The sequence below is a fragment of the Lucilia cuprina genome, chromosome 2 (assembly GCF_022045245.1).
Source record: "Lucilia cuprina isolate Lc7/37 chromosome 2, ASM2204524v1, whole genome shotgun sequence".
In the NCBI taxonomy this organism is placed as follows: Eukaryota; Metazoa; Arthropoda; class Insecta; order Diptera; family Calliphoridae; genus Lucilia; species Lucilia cuprina.
The window spans coordinates 4,148,291-4,175,057 of NC_060950.1; the positions used below are offsets into that span (position 1 = coordinate 4,148,291).

General features: G+C 28.5%; 1 protein-coding gene across 3 annotated transcripts in view; it reads right to left on the minus strand.

Annotated features, from left to right (window-relative positions):
• Positions 1–1,266: 1,266 nt before the first annotated feature.
• The window catches only part of LOC111677056 (protein Wnt-6), a 39,465-nt gene continuing 13,964 nt past the window's right edge, over positions 1,267–26,767 (minus strand). For all 3 annotated transcript variants that reach the window (XM_046945220.1, XM_046945222.1, XM_046945221.1), the window contains 3 exons: positions 12,181–12,401; positions 2,308–2,753; positions 1,267–2,187 (listed from right to left, as the gene is read on the minus strand). In XM_046945220.1, coding sequence (XP_046801176.1) covers positions 1,726–2,187; positions 2,308–2,753; positions 12,181–12,401 — 1,129 coding nt within the window. In that variant the 3' untranslated portion in view covers positions 1,267–1,725. The remainder of the gene's footprint in view (positions 2,188–2,307; positions 2,754–12,180; positions 12,402–26,767) is intronic.

The window sequence follows — 26,767 nt, forward strand, 5'->3', positions numbered from 1 at the left end:
ATCTATCTATCTATCTATCTATCTATCTATCTATCTATCTATCTATCTATCTATCTATCTATCTATCTATCTATCTATCTATCTATCTATCTATCTTTCTATCTAACTGATTGATCAGACTATAAATTCTTTCTTGTTTTAAACCTGCTGTTAAGGAAACTATACAGTCGGCGTCAAAATTTGCTAATCACTAGAGATTTTCGATTTTTCTGTAATTATTTTTAAAAGATTTTACATTTACACTTCAAATTAATTTATTGATCTTTAGTTTTAAATGATCTTTCAATAATCAAAAATTTAATTCTCAAACGTTTGTTTACTTTTGATGCTCACTAATATTAAAAATATTTGATTGTTAAGCAGCGATATCTGTGTATATACAAAAGTGTAATCTTTTAATGATTTAAACCAATTTAATACATCACCGTTAACACCACCAGCAAAATCTTTATAGCGAGGTTGATGAAGACAGCGCAAGATGGATGTATTAAGTAAGGATGGATGGATGGAGGGATAAATGTTTTAACAGTCCCAACAAAATAAAAGGTGAAAAGAAGGCGTTACCACTCTTATATCAGATATGTATCTTAGATTTTAACTCAGAAGATCTGAGGGAACAAAATAAATATGAAAGGAATTTTTTTTCTGTTTTTTTTTCTTTAATAAAATGTTGTTGTATTGGAGAATTTATGAATTGTGTTAATATTTGTTCATTGTTTTAAAAACAATGATCGGCATAAGGAGAACATATTGTTTATCAAAAAATAAGTTCTAGTTGAAAGCTTTAAACTTTTCATTTACTGGTTGAATATTTTTTATTAGTATTTGTGTTGAGCATGCTGAACGGCTCCTCGAAACTTAGCCAGTCGATCATTGTTTTAGAGCATCTTTTTTGGTGATCCTTTATTATTCATTTTTGGTAAAGAGTTTATTATTTGTATTGCTGCGACTGAAAAATGATGCTAATGTTGCAACAAAAAAGACCCTAATTACCGCATTAAGGTGTCAAAATGATGACTTGTACAGATATAAAACAAATTTTATATCTTTTGAAAATAAATGCTGATTTTTTTCACATTTATTCTTTCAAAAATTAATTATGCAATGATAAGAAACTTTTTTTATAATATGAAATTCTAAATATAAATCAATATAACTGTAACTTCTTTTGATCGTCAGTTAGATATAAATATTTTTTATACTTACTTCTTTTATAAACCATTAATTTTTTAAATTCCAAACCACTTTTATCAACCACTTCTATGAATCGTTTTTTTTACTTTCTATATTAAACTAAATTATTTACAAAATTTCAAAACGAAATGTTACATCGTTAACAATGCATGACTTCAACATTTCTTTGTGTATATATGTAAGTATTTTAACTATATGTATATAAAGAGATTCTAGCCTATTTTACACAAATACATTAAGTATTTAGTAGTTTTACAAAAGTTAAAAATAAAAACAATTAATTTAAAAAAAATAAAAAAATTATTACAAATATTATCACGTTAATACATTTAAATATATAATAAAACAGAATTAAAATTAATTAAAGAAAAAAAGTCGGTAAATTGAATACTATAGCGTTTTTTAACTTAATCACTAAAACAGATTTGATTTGTTAATAAATAATTAAAATTTATCACGTGTAATGGAAAGCTTCTTGATTTGATTTAATTGTTTTGCATTACAAACTATTAAGTATATTCGCCATCTCTCCTAAAGACATGTATTGACTTCACGTTTTTCGAGACATTTTTCACAAGTCACCTCACAGCACCACTTAAATACACACTTACAGTTGACCCACTCGGAAACGATATGATGTTTGTGTCCTCGATTACAGCATAAAAGTTCACAACCATCTACACCCATTGAAGTGCTGTTGCACTCACGTTCTTGTGTCCCCAACGAACCGGTTCGTATGTTGGGTGCACAGAAATCGGCAGAATCATCTGAATATACTAGATCATATTTTGAGGGTTGTTTGACATTTTCACTTTCGGGCATAAAACTATTGCCATCATTGCGTAGCACTACTTTATAAGCACCATCGAATTTTTCTCTGAGCCGCGTGGAAACTTCACGAAATGATGGCATTTTTAACCAGCAGGTTTTGACGGTACATGAACCGGATAAGCCATGACATTTACATTCCAAACGTATAGAATCTCGAATGGCCTAGAAGGAAAACATTCAAATAACGTGTTCTTTTTATTAAAATGTCCATACCAAGTAATAGGCGAGTTCCTTTGTTAAGAAAAAGACAAAAGTTAAAGAACTTTAGATTAGCAAACTTACCAATCTCCCCGCCATATTATTGTGCAATTTCACCAACGTCCTCAGATCACTACGACGACGATATTTTGAATCTAAAAATATTCTCGAATTACGAAAGCCAAAATTTACATTATCACTGCAACCGCCCCATTCCCATTCGCCTTCGGGAAATTTAATATTTTTCAAAAGTTTTCGCCTTCTATTTCCACCGCCACCGCCTCCACCTCTACGGCTATTATTAGCTTTATTACGCGATCTTGAAGAATTTCTCTCATATTCAGCCTGTTGCTTTTCCAAGGCTGCTACAGCTGTCACAGCATTAACCATTTGTGGTTGACCACCATTGCGTCTAGAGTGGCTTTTATCACAAGAACATTCCACTAAATTGCCCAAAGTGCAAGCCTTGGTCACCGCATAAGTAACACCCGCTGAGGTAATGGCATTAACAAAACCAGTTTCCCGAGTATCTGAAATAAATGAAATAAATTATATAGATTAAAATTAATCATAATTAACATTTATTAGAAACAATTACTAGTTTATTTATTACATTTTTTTCACTTAACATTTGCATTTCATATTTATTTGCTTTGGCTACTTTAAAATTCATATTATGCTAAATAAACACACTTCTAAAGTGACAACTATTTGACATTTGTCACGTTCTCATTTGCATACTTACTCACCACCTCCAAGCAATACTATATATTTATGTATGTATGAAGTAGTGTTAAGTACGACGTTACAATAGTCAATATTTAGTATTTATCTCAGGTGTAGTAGGTATCTCAATATCCGTAATTTCATAAATAGAATTAAATTAAATAAATAACGAATGTTAACCTGTAAGTAAATTGCTTGTAAGAAGCAGGAATAGACAATTTACTGTCATTGAATTTTTCAGTACTTTTAGATATTGAATAGTCAAGAGACTTGCTCATCGGCTGGTCCATAGATTTCAACATAGACCAATAAAAATACTCGTTACTAGACAATTTCTTGAACTAGTCCACAGACTAGTTTAATAGACCTCATCCAGTAGTCCATAGTTTAGACAATATACTTTTCATTATTCTAGTTAACAGATTAATTCATAGTGTAGTTACAATTTTATATATTAGTAAAGAGAATAGCTAATACACTAACCAATAGAATAGTAAAAATATGAGTAAATATACTAGTCAATAGGTTAATACTAGTCCATAAAATAGCCTACTCTTTTGGCTAGTTACAACACTGTTCCATATACCAGACAATAGTCTAGTCAATAAACTAGCCATTCGACTATCCTATAGACTAGGCAACAGACTGACAAATAGATTGGCCAATAGACTAGTCAATAGACTTTCCTATTGCCTAGCCATCAGACTAACCAATAGATTAGCAAATAGACTAGTCCATAGACTACTTCATAAACTAGTCAATAGGCTAGTGTATATACTAGCCTGTATACTAGTCATTAGATTAACAGAAATGCTATTCAATCGACTTGTCTATGTACTAGCTAATAGACTATCCAATAGACTTGTCTATGTACAAGTCAATAGACAAGCAAATAGACTAGTCCATAGACTAGTCCATAGACTAGTCCATAGGCTAGTCCATAGACTAGTCCATAGACTAGTCCATAGACTAGTCTATAGACTAGTCTATGGACTAATCCACAGACTAGTCCATAGACTAATCCATTGACTAGTCCATAGACTAGTCCATAGACTAGTCCATAGACTAGTCCATAGACTAGTTCATAGACTAGTCCATAGACTAGTCCATAGACTAGTCCATAGACTAGTCCATAGACTAGTCCACAGACTAGTCCATAGACTAGTCCATAGACTAGTCCATAGACTAGTCCACAGATTAGTCCATAGACTAGCCCATAGACTAGTCAAAAAACGACAGACTAGTCAATAGATTTAATAGGCTATAAACAAAGCACTAGTCAGTTGACTAATCTATATAATATCCAATTGACTAGAAATTAAACTAAAAAATAAACTAGTCCATAGACTAGTCAATAGGCTAAGCAATAAAGTAGTCCAAAAACTGGTTTATAGACTAGTCTATTGACTTGTTTATAGACTAGCCCATTGACTAGTTAATACGTTAGTCCATAGGTTCTTCAATACACAAGCCAATAGACTAATTATTAGAATATCCAATAGGCTACACAAAAGACTACTCAATAGACTAGTCAAAAGACTGGCCATTAGATTGTTCAATAGACTGTACAACAGACTAGTCAATAATATTTTCAATAGAATTGTTAATAGTTGGTCTAAAGATTAACAGCCTATATTAAACTAGAATAGATTATTGGACCAGCCAATAGACTAATCAGTATCTTAGCCAATTACTTTAATATTAATAAGTGTACTTGTTCAAAATTTCAATTATCCATACCTGGCAAATAGAAAAATAAATACGAATAATAATCGTGAGAATTTAAAAAAGTTATAAGTAACTCCCGAACTACAGCAGCAACAGACAACAATAACAGACGGAGTCATCGATCTTTGGGTAAAAACTGACAGCATTAAGGCACGATATGAGTGTTCACATATGTATATGTGTAAATGTATATGTTGCAGTTGAGTAGTTGTCATTCAATTCTAGATGACACATTGACTTAAATACTGGCACTTTTGACAATAGACTATTTTTATTTAAATACACAAATATGTGTATTTATTTCAGACTGTTTCTTTATCTTAATTTACTTAAGGTGTCAATTCATTCATACTCTTAGTTATATATATTTTTGTACATACATATTCTATGTATGTTTACATGTGTCATGTAAATAATGTTAAACGATTCAATGAGTAATTAGCATTATTTAGCAAGTTTATATTTGCATTTGCAAGAGTTTTTGTTTTTCATTATTTATTTACACGCTTTTGACGTGTTTTACGTATTATTCTGTTCATTTTGACACTTTTCTTATGTCAGTTGTCAAATTTAAAAGAAATAAATTTATTTACATATTTTGTTTTTTGTTCATACACACACACACACACACTCTCGCGTATTTAGTATAAACTGTCATTAGTCGGGACGGTAGTGAAGTAAAACATGACTTCTTTTGTTTTAAAATATTTTTTTGCTGTTTTTTCTTATTATTTGTTTATTTTATTTATTTGTTAATTTTTGTTAGTTGTAAAAATTATTTGTTAATTAATATAATTATATTGGGGATTTTCTTTTTTTGTACGTATGTTTTTTAATGACTTTCAAGTGACTTCACCCACCAATCCTGTTTTTGGTTTTTTGTCAATTACCGCCAGTTTTTTTTCTAGTTTTTTATTTTATATTTTACTGATTAGAGTTATTTGTAAAAATTGCATTTATTTTTAGAAATATGATTATGAAATTTATGCATTTCGATTATTAGTGATTCAGCAACTTTTAACTTACTCATTTTGCTCATCTACAGCTTAGAGTTATTGTGCAGTTTATAACGCGTAATGTATTTCTAGAATAAAGTCTAGTCAATAGTTTAGTCTATATTCAACTTTGTACTTCAGGCTATAGTCATGACTTTAGTATAGCCTATAGTACGGACTATTGAACAGTCTGTATTTAAAAATATACTTCAATGTATTGTACATTCTATAGTCAGAGTTTACTATAATCTAGTTTATAGGACTGACTATTATTGTATCTACAGCAGGCGCGGATCCACAGGGGAAAAAAGGGAAATTTCCCCTCCCAAAACTTGAAGAAAACGAAAAAAGTAAAATAAGTGAAAAAAAGAGAAGTTTTCTCGAGCTAGATCCGCGGCTAATCTACAGTACACATTACAATTCAATTTATAGTCGTTACTATATTTCAGACTATAGTCCAGACGTAATAGTCCACAATATAGTTCAGATTTACTAAAGTTCAGTCAAATCATCTGTCTTTAAAGCAGAGTATAGTCCAGACTATAGTCCAGTCTATATGCTTAACTATAGTCTATAAATCGAATTATATAACAGTTTATAATTCTGTCTACTATCTTAAATATAAAGACATTTTAAGTCCAGATTATAATCTAGTTAGAAGTTCTGTCTATAAAGTTTGATTTACATCACTCTTTTACATGTAACGGGTTATGATGGTTTTCAAAATGTATTCCTTTAAACACATTTTTGCAGTCTTACTTAGCAAGACATTCCTTTGTTACTTCTAATTACCAAATAATCAAATCACTTATTAACTTTAACTCTTAATCCACATTGTATAAAAAATATCTTTTGTATTGAAAAACAAAACTACAAACTGCAAGTTTCATTATAAAACATTTACCATTTTACTTGTTCATACTTTATTCATCCATTCATTTATTCATTCGTTCACTCATTGTATGTTTTAACTAATTATTGCAACAATTTGCAATACATACTGTCATTCAAAAGACAAAACCACATCATCCATCAAGTTGCATAATAAAACCTGATGAATAGCGCTTAAAATGAGCATCCATGCTGTCAATTTAAATAAATTATGGCCGGCTAAAAAACCGATCCAAACAGCCAGCCAAGTCATCACTATCCACTCAGCCTAATAACACCAAGACAGGTTAACAAATGTTTGAAAGAGTTGCAGAAAAAAAGAAAAAAACACATATTTCAAATAACTATATGTTTGGCCAAGAAGTTTTGAAAAGATTTTGCTAAGAAATTGCAGTTAAACAAAAGCCGCTTGTAACACCAAAAACTTATATATACTGAAAGATTATAACCAAACAAAGAACATTTAGCTACTGATGAGGTCTTTGAATCCCTTCAACACTCTGATGGTTATAAAACTTTAAAGCTAATATTTGTTAAAATGTGTGTTAAATCTTTTTCTTTCCTCACACTTGCTACTTTTTCGAAAATAAAAAAATATCGTTTGTGAAGAGTAGAGTTGTAAGTAGTTTACATCCATATGGTATGAGCTTGTGAATAAGTGTCAACAGTTTTCTTGAAAAAAAGTCATACATTTGTTCATACATGTACGACATGTTGCAATATTTAGCGTGCCATAAACAGGGACAATCACTTGCATATAATTGCCGCATGATCCCAAGAAGAAATAAAACCAAAAAGAAAACCTTCTCAAATCATCATCAGTAATAAATAACAAAGTTTTAACGTGGATTAAGTTGCGGTGTCTTAGTCATGGCTGAATATTTCCCAGCAAACATTATACCGAGATTTTAAAAAAATGTTAAAGCTAAGGCTATAATAATCTTGAATTTAGACACTTTAATCGTTGGAACATAAACAAAGAGTGAGGAGGGTCTAGACTATAGATTAGACTATAGACTAGAATACAGACTAGACTATAGACTAGACTATAGACTAGACTATAGACTAGACTATAGATTAGACTATAGACTAGACTATAGACTAGACTATAGACTAGACTATAGACTAGACTATAGACTAGACTATAGACTAGACTATAGACTAGACTATAGACTAGACTATAGACTAGACTATAGACTAGACTATAGACTAGACTATAGACTAGACTATAGACTAGACTATAGACTAGACTATAGACTATAGACTAGACTAGTCCATGGTATAATAAACTAGACTAATGTCGGGTCTACAGACTGAACTATAGTCAGGACTATAAACACAAGTTTTCACAAAAAACTCCTTTAAAACCTTAATTTTATAAAATTTCGAAATTATGTTTGCTGGGTTACTTAATGCAGCACCTACTACTTACACCTTCTACAAATGCGGATTACAATTGATTAAAAAAACGCAAGAACTAAAAAAATCGGTTGTTTCAATATTCTTGAAGAGATTGTTTTTGGCTTTTTTTGAAAGTTAAACTAAATAACCATCCATTACGTATAAAAGCATTACGTTTCATTGTGTTTTCTTACGTTTTGTGTCAATCTGTCAACTTTTAGTTTTTAAATGTATTTTAAACTCATTACAGATATTACAGTTGTTCATGTTGTTCTTGTTGGAATTGTTGCTCGTTACACTTTTATACATATGCTGTTTGATCTTCATCCATTTCAATTTAAAAGTTGTCTGGACGGACGGTTGAAGAAAAACAAAAAGAATACCAAGTGTCATGGGTAACAATTTAAATGTCCAACTTAGTTAACTAATGCGAAATTTATTACGAATATCAATTGCTTAAGAGAGCTTTAACACTGACAATTACTGCCGAAGAGGGTAGGGAAGAGATAAAGTGCGAAACAAATGACCAAAATACTTTATCAAGTACAAATACAAGGACTTGATCAAGTTTATTAAAACGGCTAAATTTAACCTCCTTTCCCTCGATTATTTAGCTTTTCAGTTTCAACTGAATTATTGTGTTTTATTGCTTGCTACCAGCAGCTACAAACATTATTCTTTTTATAGAAGAAGTTTCTTTTTCTTTTCACAACTTCAAATTACTTGTTGTTCTCTGTTCGTTGTCTTTTGGTGTAAATTGTTGTTTATTTAGTGAAATTGTCTTTAGTTTTTCGCTAAAGTTGTCTAAGTGCTTAGCTTTTAAGTGTATCAATGTCATTGGGTATTAAGTTGATTAATTTAGGGTCTTTAGAATTATGAAACAAACACCTTTACTAAGAAGTTTTAGGGATTAGGCGGAGGAAATTTATCATAATTTATTTTTTTAAGTCTAATGAAGACATAATTGGTTAAGTTAAAAAACAGTTTATATGAAAATTAATCAAAGGTTTTGGAATCAAATTTTCTTATTTCTTAAATTAGTTCTGTGACCACTATATGGTTAAAAAATCTTAATATATTCTTCCTTAGTTACCTTTACGTGTTCTTAAGTAGTCTGCGGAAACTGGAGTCGTTTGGTGACCTAATGTCAAATACCTGAAAGGTCTCAATGTCTTTCTACTCAGTTAACATATTCTTAAGTTAACTGTAAAAACTAGACTTGTAGTTATTGATTTCCGAAAATTTGCAAACTTTAAAGTAAAATTGTTAAATTTCTGTAAATTCTTTTTATTTTAATAAAAAGTTGCTAATTTCAAACCACATTTTCCTTCGTAGTTGCAACTTAACTTCAATTAACTTCTGACTCATTCAACACGAAACTTTTTAAAATCCAAAGAAAAAAACTAAAACTAATAGTTTTATAAAACTCACATTAATTTATGCAGTGTTAATTTAAGTTATTGTTGTACTATTATTATTCGTCCGTCCATCTGTCTGTCTGTCCGTCTGTCTTTTTTCTTATTATTTTCCATGCAATTTTAACAACAAGAGTACGACAAAATGTAGAAAAAGACACAAAAAAGAATAATAAAAACTTTAATTCACTTTGTTTAACTAAACATGTCAACACTTGCTTTACACACACATTTTACATGACAACAATCGTTTTCCTGTAAAAGAAAAAAACGAAATCATATAAAGCGCCGCGCTAATAGACAACAACAAGTAAAAGATCAAAACCTAGCGATCTACATCACATTTACATTGCTCAGACACATACAAAGACTTAAACTATACCCGGTGGTTTTGGGGGTGGTTTAGGTATCGTTTTTCAAAGTATTTTTTCCTAGTTTAGAGAGAAGTGTTACACGAACTAGTTTGCTGACAATTGTTTCTGGAATGAAGAACCAGTTCTAGTTTCTATATCGAACATTACGAGAATGTTTCACTAAAAGGTTGATGTCCTATAGACCTTTTGTGAATCTACAAAAGTCTTATCGGTTATACAGTTTTTACTAAATTTTTTTTAAATTCCCAAACCATTTCACTTAATATCCAGAAACACATTGTTAATTAAAATTTTTTACTAAACACATTACAGGTAATCTAAAATGGAATCTATTGTCGCTTTTCTATCTTTTATTTTTCTGACAACAATTAACTGTCGTTAACATAACTGACGCTTAGTAATAGACAAACACAGTAGTTTGGTATACATATTTTATCAGAACTGTTGGGCAATGCACTTTAAAAGTATACAAGTGTGTGTGTGTGTGAGTATGTATATGTAAATTAACGTGCCTGCTGTAATGCATACAAACAACAAACAAGTGCAATGTGTTGCTGATGATAATGATGATGTCTCTTCTCCTGTTATTGCTGGTGATGTTTGTTGGAGTTTAAGTTTGAGTTGATCTTGATTTGGTTCACTTTAGTTATTTTTGTTTTATGAAGCATACACAGCGTTGTCAACACTGCATAATAATGAAGTTAATTTGTAACATGTTTATAAAACTAAATAAAAATCAACACAACAACATCGAAAAAAAAAAATACTATAAAATATAAAAAAACTACACTACATTAACAATTACAATGATTTAGCTACGATTTTATGCTAAGGACAGCGATTAGTTACAATAAAGCTATAAAATATCCTAAAGATTTTTGTTCAGTTGTGTTTTAAAGTTGAAATTATTCAAAATTTTATTTCCCTTCTTTTATGGTTTTGACAACATTTTTAAATACTAGAACTTAATTTTAGAAAAACTTTTACAAATTAAACTTATACTCAGTCCTTAGTAGAGTGAATAATTTTTACATTTTTGTGCTTGTAGTTGCTGTTTAATTTAATCTATTTGACAGATATTTAAATTTTGAAATCATTTAATTTTAATTAATTTGCAATTTAATGATCGTAATAATGATTTGTTTAACTCTTTAGTAATAACGTTAAACAAGCTAAACTTTAAGTTTAAAATTTGTTTAATAAGCTTTGACATTATTAAACAATATGGGAATTTTTCTAAAGAAATTTTACTGAAAATGTGAAGGGACATAGTAATAAATTTAAATAGATAAATTAAAAAAGCTTCTACAAAAAAGCTTTTAAAATACCTAAAATCTTTGTCACCAAATTAAATTTCCTGAAAAGCTCTCGTAAAAACTTTTACGAAGAAGGATCCGTATAACATTTTACAAAATAAAAGCTTTCAAGAACGTAAAACACTGGAAAAGCTTTCAGAGAAAGAAAGCTTTATGCTATTTTTTGAAAGCTTTTTAAAAGCGTTTAAAAAAGAAATCTTTAACAAAAAATAATGTTTTAACAGAAATAAATCTCTATAAAAGAAAACTTTAACAATAATAAAGTCTTTACAAAAAACGAGTTAAAGCCTTTACAAAACAAAACTTTATTATAGACTTAACAAATAAAGATTTAGAAATGTTTTTCATAAATAAAGCTATAGGCAAGCTTTTGCTTAAAAGGTTTATAAAAATTTAGCTTTTTAAAGATTTTTTTGGATTTTGAAATAAAAAAGCTTTATAAAACAAAGAAGACATTAAACAAAAAATAAAGTTGTAAGAAAAATAAATCTCTGTATAAAGAAAACTTTAAACAAAGTCTTTACAAAAGGAAAGCTTTCCGAAAATGAAGCTTTTACAAATTTAAACTTTATTATAAACTTAAAAATTAAAGATTTACGAATGTTTTTCGTAAATAAAGTTTTAAAAAAATCTTTTATTTAAAAAAGCATTTATTTAAAACTCTGAAACATCTTGCAAGTGTCTTCCAGTAGTTGAATGAATATGGTGTAGATAGTTACGTTTAATGTTTTTCCTTCTTTTCTTAACAAATTACAAAACGGTTTCTTCTTTTTTTTCAACAACCATAATAATGGGTTAACAGGGTCTATGTCATCTTCTGACTATTTCTGCCTCATCATCATACAAATGAAAACTAACTGAACTAAAATTCAACAAAAAAGGATCTTTCATACTCACAATTCTTGTAGAAAAATGTGAGCAGAAATTGAAATTAAATCACACAGATATTTACACGTTTTCTTAGCTAAGACTTCAAGACTTATAAGTTCTTTATTTAAAAATAAGAAAATTAAATAAATTATAAAAGAGATGATGATGATGATGATGTGTGTTTGTGTGTGTTGTTGTTTGATAAAGAATACCTATTTATATCTAAATATATAGTTCTTACCTCTCATTAAGATTTTCCTCATGCTTTTGCGTAAAGTTGTGCAATTCCAGCGACGATTTCGAAATTGAAATTCACATTCTCGGAAGCCTAGATTAATACCGTTGATGATCTCTTTTAGCAGGGCAGAATCGTGTCGGCATATTTCAGCCATTTTACCACGTAGACGACGTGTCTTTTTACACATTAAATATGGATCAAGTAAAATATTAGAGCCCTCAGCCCTATGGTTTATTGTTGTTTTTGTTGTTCATTGCGATTGTGACCATGATTTAGTTTGGTGGGTGTAAAGAAAAAAGTTTTAGTTGAGTCATGAAAATATAGAAAAAAAGAAACAGATTTTAAAATTTTTACACAAAATATTCCATGCTTTGTTTTAATATAAAAAATCTTAAAATTAAATAAAAAATTGTTTTTTTTTTTTCTCTAAGAAACTTCTTCTGTTAGTTCAAACCTGTCATCGCTATTTGTTAGTTTTCATTTTCGTTCACTTTCAATTAAATCAATAATTTTATGTTATCAATAAAATAACATGATGCTCAATAATTTTGTCGATAATAAAATCTCATAAAATAAACCTCCAGCTGTTTTATTTAAGTTTTAATAACAATACAAATTATAAAACAACAACCACAAGTTTCCTAACACCTTAATTGAACAACAAACACTTGAGAACAACAATAAAAACTAAGAAAATATCGCCACCAACTGAACTAAGCTGACGCGAACCGAAACGAACTGAACCACAGCAAAGCAAAGCAAAGCATTTCAAATTGAAATTCTATACACTTTCAATGTTCGCTCAACTGACTGACTTCTAGTGATAAAAATCGACATCATTACAAATTATAGGGTGTCACCGAAATTCAAATTAATTCAATGATTTTATTAACAGCGATAACAACAAATGCAAATGTAATGTTTGTTCTTTGCACTTGTTTTAAATAGAAAATAATGATTAGATTATATACAGTTTTTTTCTACAAAAATCTTTAGTACAAAAACATTTAAAAAATAACTGTTCAATATTAGTTTGAAAACCTACACAATATTCATTGAAAATTAGCGAGAAAAATTTCCATAATCGATTTGTTAGTTTTGAAATTCAATTGAAAATAATTGATTATTACACTTGATACAACATTGGCTTTAATGAAATTGTATTTTGATTATTTATTAAATGAATAGAATAATAATGAATAATTTTAAATCTGATTTGAAATTCAGCAACTTTTTGCTGACAAAATGTTTAAAATAAGCAACTATTAAATAAAGTTTTGCTTTCAATCTATAGTTTTTCTAAGACAACTTGCTTCCATACATATACAGTTGCTTTAAATAGTTGCCTTCTAACAAACAGCATTTCTATAAAAAAAATAGGCTTAAAACTAGCAACTTTTTCTATTGCTTGCAATTAAGTAAGGTTTTTATATGAGGAGTTGCTTTACTTTGCAATTGTAAAGTTTTTTTTTTTTTTCAAAACAGCCAACTTTTCTGAAGAAAACTTTTAAAACAAGCAACTTTTTAAAATTAGCAACTTCTTCATTAAAAAAAGTTGCTTTAAATTATTTCTGCTTTTCTACCTAAGAAGTTGCTTCTAAAGAGGGCAACATCTTTACTTTAGGAATTTTGAAATCTATACAAAAATAAATAAATCACCTTTTATTTTGAAAGAATTGCTTCAAAACAAGAAACTTTTTAAACAAAAAAATATAATCATCAATTCTTTTGAAAAAACTGTGGAACTAATATGCTTCAATACAAGTATCTCTTCTTTATAAAGAACTAACATAAAACTAAAAACTTTTTTATATAAAAATTTGCTTTAAAACAAAAAGATTTTCTTTAAGTAAAGTTGCTTAAGAACAAGCAACTTTTGGTGGAAAAAGTTGCCTAAAACCAAGCAGCTTTTCTATAGGAAAATAATGTTTCAAAACAGCTAACTTTTCTATAAAAAAACAGTTTCAAAGAGATATGTTTTCTTTAGGAAAACTTGATTAGAAACGACAAACTTTTCTAAAAGAAAAAATTGCTTCAAAGCAACAAAATATAAACAAAGTTGATTTAGAATAAACAACTTCTCTACAGGAAAATTTGCTTTAAAACATGTAACTTTTCTTCGATAAATTGCTTTGAAACAATAAACTTTGCTATAGGTAAAGTTGCTTCAAAACAAGCAACTTTTTTCTAAAAAATCACCTTTAAAAAAGCAACTTTTCTTAAAAAGAAGTTGATTGAACTTTGATTGATTCAAATCAAGCAACTTTTTTATAGAAAATTTGCTTCGAAACAAGCAAAAATTCTATTAAAAAAAGTTAAAAAAAAATATTGCTTCAACACCAAAAAAAAAGTTACTGTTACACAATAAACTTTTTTATAGAAAAATTGCTTCAACACAAGAAACAATACTAGAGAAACATTTGCTTCAACACAAGAATCTTTTCTAAAAAAAGTTGCTTTAAAACCAGCAACTAAAAACCGTTATTAATTAAAAATTGCTTTTATTTAAGCAACTCCTTCAAAAGAAAGTTGCTTTCGAAACAAGCAACTTTTTTATACAAAAAATCACAAGCAACTTTTCTGTAGGAAAAGTTTATTCAAAACTAGGAATTTTTCTATGAGAAATTGTTTCAAATCAAGAAAAGTTGCTTCGAAATCAACAAAATTTCTTTAAAAATAGTTGTTAAAAGAATATTGCTTCAACACAAAAAAAGTTGTTCCTCACAAGTTTCTTCCACACAAGAAACAATTTTAGAGAAACAATTGCTTCAACACAGGAATCTTTGCTATAGAAAAAGTTGTTTCTAAGCAACTCTTCTTTAAGAAAAAACATTTCTCAATTAAAAATCGCTTTCAATCAAGCAACTCCTTGAAGCAACTTTTCTAAATAAAGTTGCTTTAAAACAAGCATCTCTTCTTAAAGAAAAAGCCCTGTCTTAATGAAAAATTGCTTTCATTCAAGCAACTCCTTCAAAAGATAGTTGCTTTCGAAATCAAGAAAAGTTGCTTCGAAATCAACAAAATTTCTTTAAAAATAGTTGTTAAAAGATTATTGCTTCAACACAAAAAAAGTTGTTCCTCACAAGTTTCTTCCACACAAGAAACAATTTTAGAGAAACAATTTCTTCAACACAGGAATCTTTGCTATAGAAAAAGTTGTTTCTAAGCAACTCTTCTTTAAGAAAAAACATTTCTCAATTAAAAATCGCTTTCAATCAAGCAACTCCATGAAGCAACTTTTCTAAATAAAGTTGCTTTAAAACAAGCATCTCTTCTTAAAGAAAAAGCCCTGTCTTAATGAAAAATAGCTTTCATTCAAGCAACTCCTTCAAAAGAAAGTTGCTTTCGAAATCAAGAAAAGTTGCTTCGAAATCAACAAAATTTCTTTAAAAATAGTTGTTAAAAGTATATTGCTTCAACACAAAAAAAGTTGTTCCTCACAAGTTTCTTCCACACAAGAAACAATTTTAGAGAAACAATTGCTTCAACACAGGAATCTTTGCTATAGAAAAAGTTGTTTCTAAGCAACTCTTCTTTAAGAAAAAACATTTCTCAATTAAAAATTGCTTTCAATCAAGCAACTCCTTGAAGCAGCTTTTCTAAATAAAGTTGCTTTAAAACAAGCATCTCTTCTTAAAGGAAAAGCCCTGTCTTAATGAAAAATTGCTTTCATTCAAGCAACTCCTTCAAAAGAAAGTTGCTTTCGAAACAAGCAACTTTTTTATACTAAAAATCACAAGCAACTTTTCTTTAGGAAAATTAGATTCAAAACTAGGAACTTTTCTAGGAGAAATTGCTTCAAAACAAGAAAAGTTGCTTTGAAACAATCATCTCTTTTTTAAGAAAAAACATTTCTCAATGAAAAATTGCTTTCAATCACGCAACTCCTTAAAAAAATTTTGTAGAAACATTTGCTTCAACACAAGAATCTTTTCTATAAAAAGTGTTGCTTTAAAACAAGCATCTCTTCTTAATAAACCGTTCTCAATTGAAAATTGCTTTCAATTATCTTTAAAGGAAAGTTGCTTTTAATCCAACCACTTTCTTAAGGAAAATTTGTTTTATCCACTTAGGGATTTGCATTAATACATATAGTTTTTTCTCTTAAAATACTTACAACACTGCTGACGCCAATTAGTAACGAAATTTAAAAAAAAAAAAAAAAAAAACTTGGCCACCGATCGACACGGCGACGCCTTTTGCAAAATTTCATTCACCATAAGAGTCAATTAAAAAATATTATTTTTCTTTGTATATTTTTCTTTAACAAACTTTTATTTACTTAACATAGAAAAGTTTATTTTCACAAGACGATTCGACAACTCGGCCAATATTTGTATTCTTAAGCAGGGGTGCTGTTGGCTGGCACTGCTTGAGATCCAACAAACCTAAATACTAGATACAACACTCTAGATAATGAGTTCTTTAAATGTTCTTTTCAACAAAAAAACTAAAATGTTTATTTGTTAAACAACAAATAGCTAAAAATTATTTTAAAAAATCTTGTTTTTCGTTAAATAGTATTAAAATTTAAGAAAAATAAACTTTTTCATAAATGTAAATTATTTGAAAAAAAAACGAAAAAAATTAGTTTAAAATTTAGGTGAAATAAAAATGATTTGTAATTTCGGCCAAGATTTATTACATGCAGAGTTAAGAGCATTTGTTTTGATTGTTTGTTGATTTTGTTGCAATCTTAACTAAATAAATAATGAATTAAAATGTAAGTAAAGGTTAATTAAATGGAATGGATTCAAGTTTAACTATAAATATAAACTGATAAAAATAAGTTAAACATAATATTCTAATTTCATTTTTCTTTAAATAAATCATTTTATTACTTAATAATTTTATTCAATTGATAAAATTTCTGTGACAATATTTATTTGCTATTTCTTTCATTTTCAAATCAAATTATTGCAAATGTTTCATTAACACTTTCAACTACAGTTTTGTATTAAGTTAATATATGGCAATTTTTTATTCAAATATTTTGCTTGTATTTTTATAAGAAAAATCAACAGAATTTCAAAAAGATCACACACATGCTACAAAGATTAAACAGCCGCTTAATTAACATTTATGAAAATGAGAAAAAAATACATAAAATCTGTATTTTTTTAAGTATTTGTAACAAAAATCAATTGAAAAGTTGCTTTCAATCGAACAAATTCAGATTCAATCAGCCTACCTTTAATGTTTTATAAAGAAAATTATAAAGAAAATTTTGTTTTCAATAATGAACCTTTTCTAAATAAAATGTTGCTTTAAATCAAGCAACTTTTCTAAATAAAATGTTTTTAATTAAGCAGATTTTCTAAACCAAAGAACTTTTCTTATGAAAATACTTCTTTCTATCATGCAACTTTTCTAAAGAAAATGTTATTAATTAAGCAGCTTTCAATCAAGCACCTTTTTGAAAGAAATATCTTGCTTCCAATCAAGCAACTTTTCTAAAGAAAATGTTTGTAATTAAACAGGTTTTTCAAACCAAATGTTGTCTTTAATCAAGCAACTTTTGTAAAGAAAATGTTGCTTTCAATCAAGTATTTTCTCTAAAGAACTTTTCTTAAGAAAATTTACTATCGATCAAGCAACTTTCTAATAACAACTTGTTTCAATCAAACAACTTTTTAAAAAAAATGCTGCCTTCACTCAAGCAAACTTTTCTGTAGAAAAATTTGATTTGATTCAAACGATTTTTCTGTAGAAAAGCTTGCTCTGAATCAAGCAACTTTCCATAGAAAAACTTGCTCTGAATCGAGTAACTTTTCTATAGTAAAATTGACCTGAATCAAGCATTTTTTCTATACAAAAACTTCCTCTGAATGAAATATCTTTAATAAGAAAAACGTTCTCTGGATCAAGCAACTTTTCTATAGAAAAACTTGCTCTGAATCAAGCAACTTGTTCTGAATTAATCAACTTTTTTTACAGATAATCTTGCTCTGAAGCAAGCATCTTTTCTAAAGAAAAACTTTCTCCGAATAAACAAACTTGCTCAGAATAAACTACTTTTTTATAGAAAAACTTGCTTTGAACTAAATAACTTTTCTATAAGAAAACTTGCTCAAAATTAAACAACTTTCCTACAGAAAAACTTGCTCTTAATCAAGCAACTTTTCTATAGAAAAGCATGCTCTTAATCAAACAACTTTTCTATAGAAAGGATTGCTCTTAATCAAGCAACTTTTCTATAGAAAAGATTGCTCTTAATCAAGCAACTTTTCTATAGAAAATATTGCTCTTAATCAAGCAACTTTTCTATAGAAAAGATTGCTCTTAATCAAGCAACATTTCTATAGAAAAGATTGCTCTTAATCAAGCAACTTTTCTATAGAAAATATTGCTCTTCATCAAGCAAATTTTTCTATAGAAAAGATTGCTCTTAATCAAGCAACTTTTCTATAGGAAAGATTGTTCTTAATCAAGCAACTTTTCTATAGAAAATATTGCTCTTACTCAAGCAACTTTTCTATAGAAAAGATTGCTCCTTATCAAGCAACTTTTCTATAAAAAAGATTGCTCTTAATCAAGCAACTTTTGTATAGAAAAGATTGCTCTTAATCAAGCAACTTTTGTATAGAAAAGATTGCTCTTAACCAAGCAACTTTTCTATAGAAAAGATTGCTCTTAATCAAGCAACTTTTCTATAGAAAAGACTGCTCTTAATCAAGCAACTTTTCTATAGAAAAGATTGCTCTTAATCAAGCAACTTTTCTATAGAAAAGATTGCTCTTAATCAAGCAACTTTTGTATAGAAAAGATTGCCCTTAATCAAGCAACTTTTCTATAGAAATGCATGCTTTGAATCAAGCAATTTTTGCTCTTAATTAAGCAACTTTTCTATAAAAAAACTTGTTCTGAATCAAAAAACTTTTTTAAAGAAATTTCCTTTGTACAAAGCAACTTTAAAAAACTTGCTCTTAATCAAGTAACTTTTTTATAAAAAAATTTGCTTTGAATCAGGCAACTTTTCTATAGAAAAACTTGCTGTGAACCAATCAATTTTTGTATAGAAAAACTTGCTGTTAAACAAACAACTTTTCTTTTAAAAAAACTTACTATCTATCAAATCTTTTCAATAAAAGAAATTGTTATCTATCAAGCAGACTTTCTACGTTTCTAATATTTGATAATTGTATGCTTTGATTTTTTCATGTAAAAATTAATTTTTATTTCAATTCATTTTAAATCAGTCCACGTTACAAACTCTTAAAAATCAAAAGTGGGTATGCCATCAAATTTTCTGTTTTTTTCTATATTCAAAAAGTTTTAAGTAAATAAAACTCAGTTTAAACCTCTTCAGAATAAAGAAAAAAACGGAAATTGTATTCCAGAACACAAAGTTTGTTTATTTAATAAAAAATTACACACACACAACTCTTTTCCTCGTGTGCGTGTGCAGGCAGATTAAGGCGGCAGGTGTTTGTCTGGAGTTACCGATCATGATGTGTCATTCTATGAAAATTATGTCTTAAGTAAATTTAACTTGAGGTTGGTCAGTTCTTGGGTTTTCTTACTGTTAATATTTTTTTGTAGATGGTCAATCGTCCCTGGAGCTGTCACATGTATTAGGTGTTTGTTTGTTTATTTATTTATTTATTTGTTAAATATTTATTTTTTATAATACACTTGTTATAGATTTGAAAAGAAAAAAAAAAGAGTTTGAAATATTTATTAACAGGGAATACTTTTTTACTTTAAATTAAATTAACAAGTTTTTAAACTGCTGAAAATAATTTATGTTTTTTTATCTTTTCACTTTTGTTATGTAGAAGATGCGTTGTCCAAAATTTGTTATTTTATTAGCAAGATCATTAGAAATATCCATTTGTTAAATATTTTGTTGTTTTCGAGTAGGTGTTTGTTTTTAAACGTTTTGTGGTCGGCCACAGCAATAGTTGGTTGGCTGTTCTGTTGTTTGTGTGCCCGACTGACTCTTGGGTGTTTTCGTTTGCTTCGTTGGTGGTGGTTGGTGGTCTCCAGTCTTCAAAAACAATAGAGTTTGTCATGTTTCTGTTAAATTAGCAAATTAACATGTTAAAAGGTGTTATTTGTTATAAGTCGTGTTTTTGCTGTTGCTGCTGTTTATTCTATTTAAGCGCCATGACTACATTTTTCATAATTTTTGTTGTTGTTTTGCTCATTTTTGTTTAGAGAGTTGATTGTGTTAATGACGATCGTCATGATCATTTGCATAAGTATGATTTATTTATTTGAAACAGACAAATACAACAAGTGCCACATCATTTATGGAATTATGATAATTTTTTATTGTTATTTCTGAAGTTTTTAGTGACGCTAATCGCTTAGTGTACTGTTTTGTTAAATAGTTTATCCAAAAGACAAAAAAAATGTATAATAAATTGGGATGGGCCAAATATTTAAAGTAAGGAAAACTTGCATGATTCCGAGCAAGATTTTGTAAAGAAAACATGTTTGATCACAAGAAACTTTTCCATAGAAAAGTTAGCTTGATCGAAAGCAACTTTTGTATACAAAAGCTGGCTTGATCGCAAGCAACTGAATATAAAAGCTAGCTTGATCACAGGCAGCTGCTTGATAGAAAGGCTGGCTTGATCGTAAGCAACTTTTGCAGTCATTATAGCTTTTTTTGTAGAAAAACAAGCTTGATCGAAAGCAACTTTTCTATAGAAAAGTTAGCTTGATCGAAAGCAAGATTTCTATAGAAAAGTTAGCTTGATCGAAAGCTACTTTTCTATAAATAAGCTAGATTGATCGCAACTATTCTATAGAAAAGCTAACATGCCCGCAAGCAACTTTTCTACATAAAATCAAGATTGATCGCATACAAGTTTTCTTTAGAAAAGCTCACAGAATCGCAAGCAATTTTTCTAAAGAAAAGCTTACTTGATCGCAAGCCATTTTTCTTTAGAAAAACTTACTTAATCTTAAGCTACGTTTTTTTGTAAAAAAAAACTTGCTCGATCGTAAGAAACTGGTTCAAGGAATGATCTGGCTGATCACAATCAATTTTATTTTCTGAAATTTAAAAACTTTTTAAATTGCATCTCCTCCTATAGTCACAACCTCAATTATTTGCCAGTTACAAGGTGTATTTACTTTTCTCACGCCTCTTTGACTTAAAATAAGTGCGTCTAATTGGGAATTTTTCATTAACAATGGCAAGCAACCAACAGAAAACAAGACAACATTATATTTATTTAAGAAACAAACGAATACAAAATTAAACAACAAAAATTGTGAAAAAAAAAATTTATTTTTTAGTAAAATAAAAATAATTTTCTAGTATAGTCACGTTCCTGTTAAGAATAAAATAAGGTGTAGCTAATATTTACAATAAGAAAACAGCAACATTTGTTGCTGCTGAATGCTGTAGAGGAGTTTCAACTTTGTAGTTTTATTCTTAAAAGGATAAAATTGTTTCGTGGAGTTTACAATTGGATGGCGTTGCGTTGTTGATGGAAAAACGTCAACATTAATCATAAATGCAAGGAAAAAACAACAAATTTTCGATTTCGTTACGGTAAAAAGAAATGATCAAGGAAACACAGTGCACAGTGGGTTTAATGGGAAAATAAATATGAAATTTTTTTGTAAATAAATAAAATTCCAAATTTTAGATCAAAATGGAGAAACATAGACAGAAACGTGCAATCTTACCTGGAAGGTTTTAAGTGCATCTAAATAAACTAAAATTTAATTTCCAAACCACTGTACTTTAAGTTTAAAACAAAATTGGATATTCTTGTGAGGATAATTACGTCAATTTAAGCGTAAAATGACAACATTGTAAAAAAAATACAAAAAATAACGAAAAATAAATAAACTTAAAAAAATACTGTAAAGACAAGACAGAAGAACCAGGTAGGACTTCAACAATGAAGACAACAAAAATAAAGCAAGAGTGAACTGGTTAGAAAAAGAACTTCAAAGCGCCATTCGATTAACAAGTGTAACTAATTTACTCCAACACAATATAGTAAATAATTAATATTTCTATGTACTTTGCTTAAACAATTTCTACATAAACTAAGCATCTATAAAGGTACAATATAAATACATATGTATACATATTTATTTTCTTTTTCTCTCATGTGATTATGTTCTTTTTTTCGAAAAATATTCTTATGAAAACGTTGATGAAAAACTAACAAAAACATTTCCGCTTGTCTGCATTTTGCGTTAATTATAATGTCCACACTTTGGCACGATCACTCAAAGTGACACGTTGTGGTTTATTATTATTATTTTATTTTTTGCTTTATTTTTGTTTTTTTTTATTTTGTTTAAATTTAGTATATTTATTTCAATATGAATATATTTTTATATAGTCTTAATGATTATTATGATTACATTTTTGATCATAATCACTATGCAATTTTAATGTCAAAATTAAGAAATTTTTCAAAAATAAAACAAGCAGACATACTGACACTTATATATAGATATACATACAGTGCGTGATGAAAGTTTATGCCTTCGATCAATCTTACAGGGAACAAATATGACTGAACTACAACTAAACTAGAACTGAACTAGAACTGAACTAGAACTGAACTAGAACTGAACTAGAACTGAACTAGAACTGAACTAGAACTGAACTAGAACTGAACTAGAACTGAACTAGAACTGAACTAGAACTGAACTAGAACTGAACTAGAACTGAACTAGAACTGAACTAGAACTGAACTAGAACTGAACTAGAACTGAACTAGAACTGAACTAGAACTGTACTAGAACTGATCTAGAACTGAACTAGAACTGAACTAGAACAGAACTAGAACTGAACTAAAAGTGACCTAGAAACTAGAGCTCCAAAACTATACTACTCTTACATTTATTTATGAAAAAAAGGTAAATTTAGTTTTGTATTTTACCTCCGATCGATATATAAACTACTTCTTACTCACACTGTATCAAAAATAGTATAAAACAATATAAAGTCTATACTAAATATTATCATAAATACACACCTTTGTGATACTTAATTAAAAATTTTCAACTTTTGCGCAAACATACATAAATTTTCTCATCAAATTAAAATTAAAATAAAAAAATAATAAACCAACATCTAATTGAAAATCGCTGCATAAAACTTAAATATAAATTTAAAAATTATGAAAAAACAAATTCAAAATAATATTTAATCCCAAAAATAAATATTGTAAATATGTATACAAATAAATCGTAAACGTAACATCCTGCTAGTTGTACAACAAGATGGTGTTGCATGATCACATAAGCACGAGCAAAATAATTTGAATGAAAATCACACACATGTGTTGGATGATATATACATATGAATATACATATATACATAGTGGTGGGGTTTTATGCTGCACGTTTATTTTGCGCTGAAGACCCTCAACTTGACTCCGATGATCAAGTTGAGGGGCAAAATTGTTGCTTTAAAGATGATCTCGTTTTTTTCGCTCTGATTTTCTTATTATTTTCTTTCTTTTTGCAATGACCTTTAATATTTGCTCTTTTGTAATTTTTATTATTTACTAGAACATTTTTATTTGACAATATGTAAATGCTTTCATTCAGTTATATTTTTTCTTGTTTTTCTGTTGATTACACATCCCGTTTTGCGTTGTATTGGCATTGGGCCCATTGTGTCTGTAACATTTATGTCCGTCTATATCTTTGTCTGGTGTCGTTGGCAATTTGTGTTATTTTGGTGCGATTATTTTTTAATTTATTTTGATTTTTACCTTTTATTTACCAAAATAATTAAATTAAAAAATTTGTTTTTATTTTCATTAGTTTTTATTTTGTTTTAAATCTATGGTAATCTGTTGATTTAGTAATACCCAGATTCGTGTGGTTTATTTTGCAAGGATTTACTTGATGATTCAGAAGCAAAACCAGCAAAAACATTTTCGATGGCAACTAGTTTTTAATGGGGTATTTCAAGAAAATCTAGATCTGTTCAAGTTCGGTTCTAGTTCAGTTCTTGTTCAGTTCTAGTTCAGTTCTAGTTCAGTTCTAGTTCAGTTCTAGTTCAGTTCTAGTTCAGTTCTAGTTCAGTTCTAGTTCAGTTCTAGTTCAGTTCTAGTTCAGTTCTAGTTCTGTTCTAGTTCTGTTCTAGTTCTGTTCTAGTTCTGTTCTAGTTCTGTTCTAGTTCTGTTCTAGTTCTGTTCTAGTTCTGTTCTAGTTCTGTTCTAGTTTAGTTCTAGTTTAGTTCTATTTCAGTTCAAAGTCACTTTTGAGATGTCAAAATGAGTTTCGGTTGCCGCCTTAAAGTTTAGATAAATTTTCATTTCAACCTCGTATTTTTTATGTGAATTTTTACTTTTCGATTAGCAAATTTGATTTTATTTTTTAATTTCCCACTGACATGACAAACTCATTAACAGTGAACTTTAGTATGAAAACACATACTTTTTGTTTAGAATTTAAAAACTTCCAATATCAATCATCATGTCAATCAAATCAATTTAAATCATGTTACTATAACACATTCACTAAGTATTTATTTACAAATACAACATTTGAAAAACACGACTTAGTTAAACTTGTATTTATAAATTTTATTTAAAGCTTTTATTTAAAAATTTTGTATTCATCCAACGTTTTGAAATTCACATTATTATGATTGATAAAATCCAATTCATTGTATCATTGTACAAGTGTTTTTGTGCATTTGTAATTTGTTTTAAAAATCCTACTAGAAATTAATATTCCATTTAAATTCTAAACAAGTGAAAAAATAAAAAATTAAAAAAAAAACTGTGCTCAAAGTTGGCGAGTTAAATGACGTTATTTGTTGTCATTATCTTGATCACTCTGTTAGATCTTTCAATTTAATGTTACACATACACTCCGGTAGTCATTCATTCATTCATTCGTTCGTTCACTCAGTCTGTTGTTTGTCAGTCAGTTAGTTGGTCAGTCAAAGTGTGTTATTTGTAGAGCAAAGGCCCAATTTTCAATTGAAATTGAATTAAGAAAAGTGCGCTGCGTTTTGCTGCCTGTTGATCGTTGTCGTTGTGTTGCATTTGTTGTTGCACTCAAAACATCTTAATTGCATTTTTCATGCTGATTTATGTCATCACCACAGATATGGCCACTTTTTTCAATATTTTGTTTTAATTTTTTTTCGAAATTTGTTTTTTTTTCTAAAAATGAGCTGAATTTTTAAAAGAATTAGACTGCAACCAAAACAAAGCAAGCACAAAATTACATACAATTATTATTGCAGCTAAGAAAAACCCCTGGCCCCCTATTAAGAACTGCAGTCATAATAATTTGGCAAACTTTTCTTTAATATTACATCATACGTTAAATACAAATAAAATTAAAATTATAAAAATAATAATACAAAATAAGAAAAAAAATCTAGAAAATATATTATAAATTGAAAATAAAGGAATGAAAAGAATTATTACAAATTAGTGGTGTTAAAGAAATTATTCCGTATTTTTCTATTTGTTGCTTTATAGTTTTTTCTTTCTGAATGAAAATTTTGCATCAATGAAATTATTGTGAATTAAAGCTAGAAAAAAACAAGATCTAGAGATATACAAACAACCAAACAGACTGACAAAACCAAATGTACCAGATGATTATTATGGCCGCAATGGCCGGCTGGTTGGCTGGTGGGTTGTTGGCGTTTAAAAATCAAAGATCACAAAGTGTGTTTGCTGCCATTATTTGGATGCGGCCACCAAAAGAACTAAAAAAAGCTTTTTTTGCAATTGAAAATATATATTATTCTACAGGTTCGTTGTTTTCAAATCATATACAAATCCATCAAGTAAACTGCCAGCCAACCAAACGATCAATCGATCGGTTGGTTATTCGTACGATCGTCAATGATACTCAATATTGCTGATGTTGAGCAGCAGCAACTGCTGTTGTTGATGAGAAGGTTGATGTCTGTTGATCGCCTGCGGAAATGTGCGCATTTAATTAAAAAACAAATCTAATTGTTGATAATAAATATAAATACAACAATATCAGTACTTTAGCTATTTTTTAAAGGTTTTGTTGAAGTAAAACTATTTTATTGAAAATTATTATACATTGAAAAACAAAAACTAAAACAGCCAGAACATGAGTTTAATGAGTTTAATCTTGGCATGTGGTAAAACTAAAAAAAAATCATAAAAAATTGTTTGATCACTTCAGTAGTTCATTGATAAAACTTTTTTCTTAATTGTAATGAACATTTTAAAAAAACTTTATAAAAACACTAAATAGTTAATGTAGCAGCAATATGTAGGTCAGACAACCAACCCGCTTTTTAGTGACATGATCAGAATTTATTTAAGATTGTTCGTAATGAATTGTTTTACAATTAACATAGTGTCTGTTAAACTATCTTGATTTAAGAGGTCGCTTGCAAAATCTTTAGAAAATGGAACCTAAATACTATAGGTAGAGAAATTGTTGAATTAGCAAATAGGTTGTTTAAATCACAATATCAATCAAATTTAATTTTTTAAAGGAGAAGATAGCGGCCTTGTCCTAATTTAAGTTTAAATCTACTTCTAGTTCAGTTCTAGTTCGGTTCTAGTTCAGTTCTAGTTCAGTTCTAGTTCAGTTCTAGTTCAGTTCTAGTTCAGTTCTAGTTCAGTTCTAGTTCAGTTCTAGT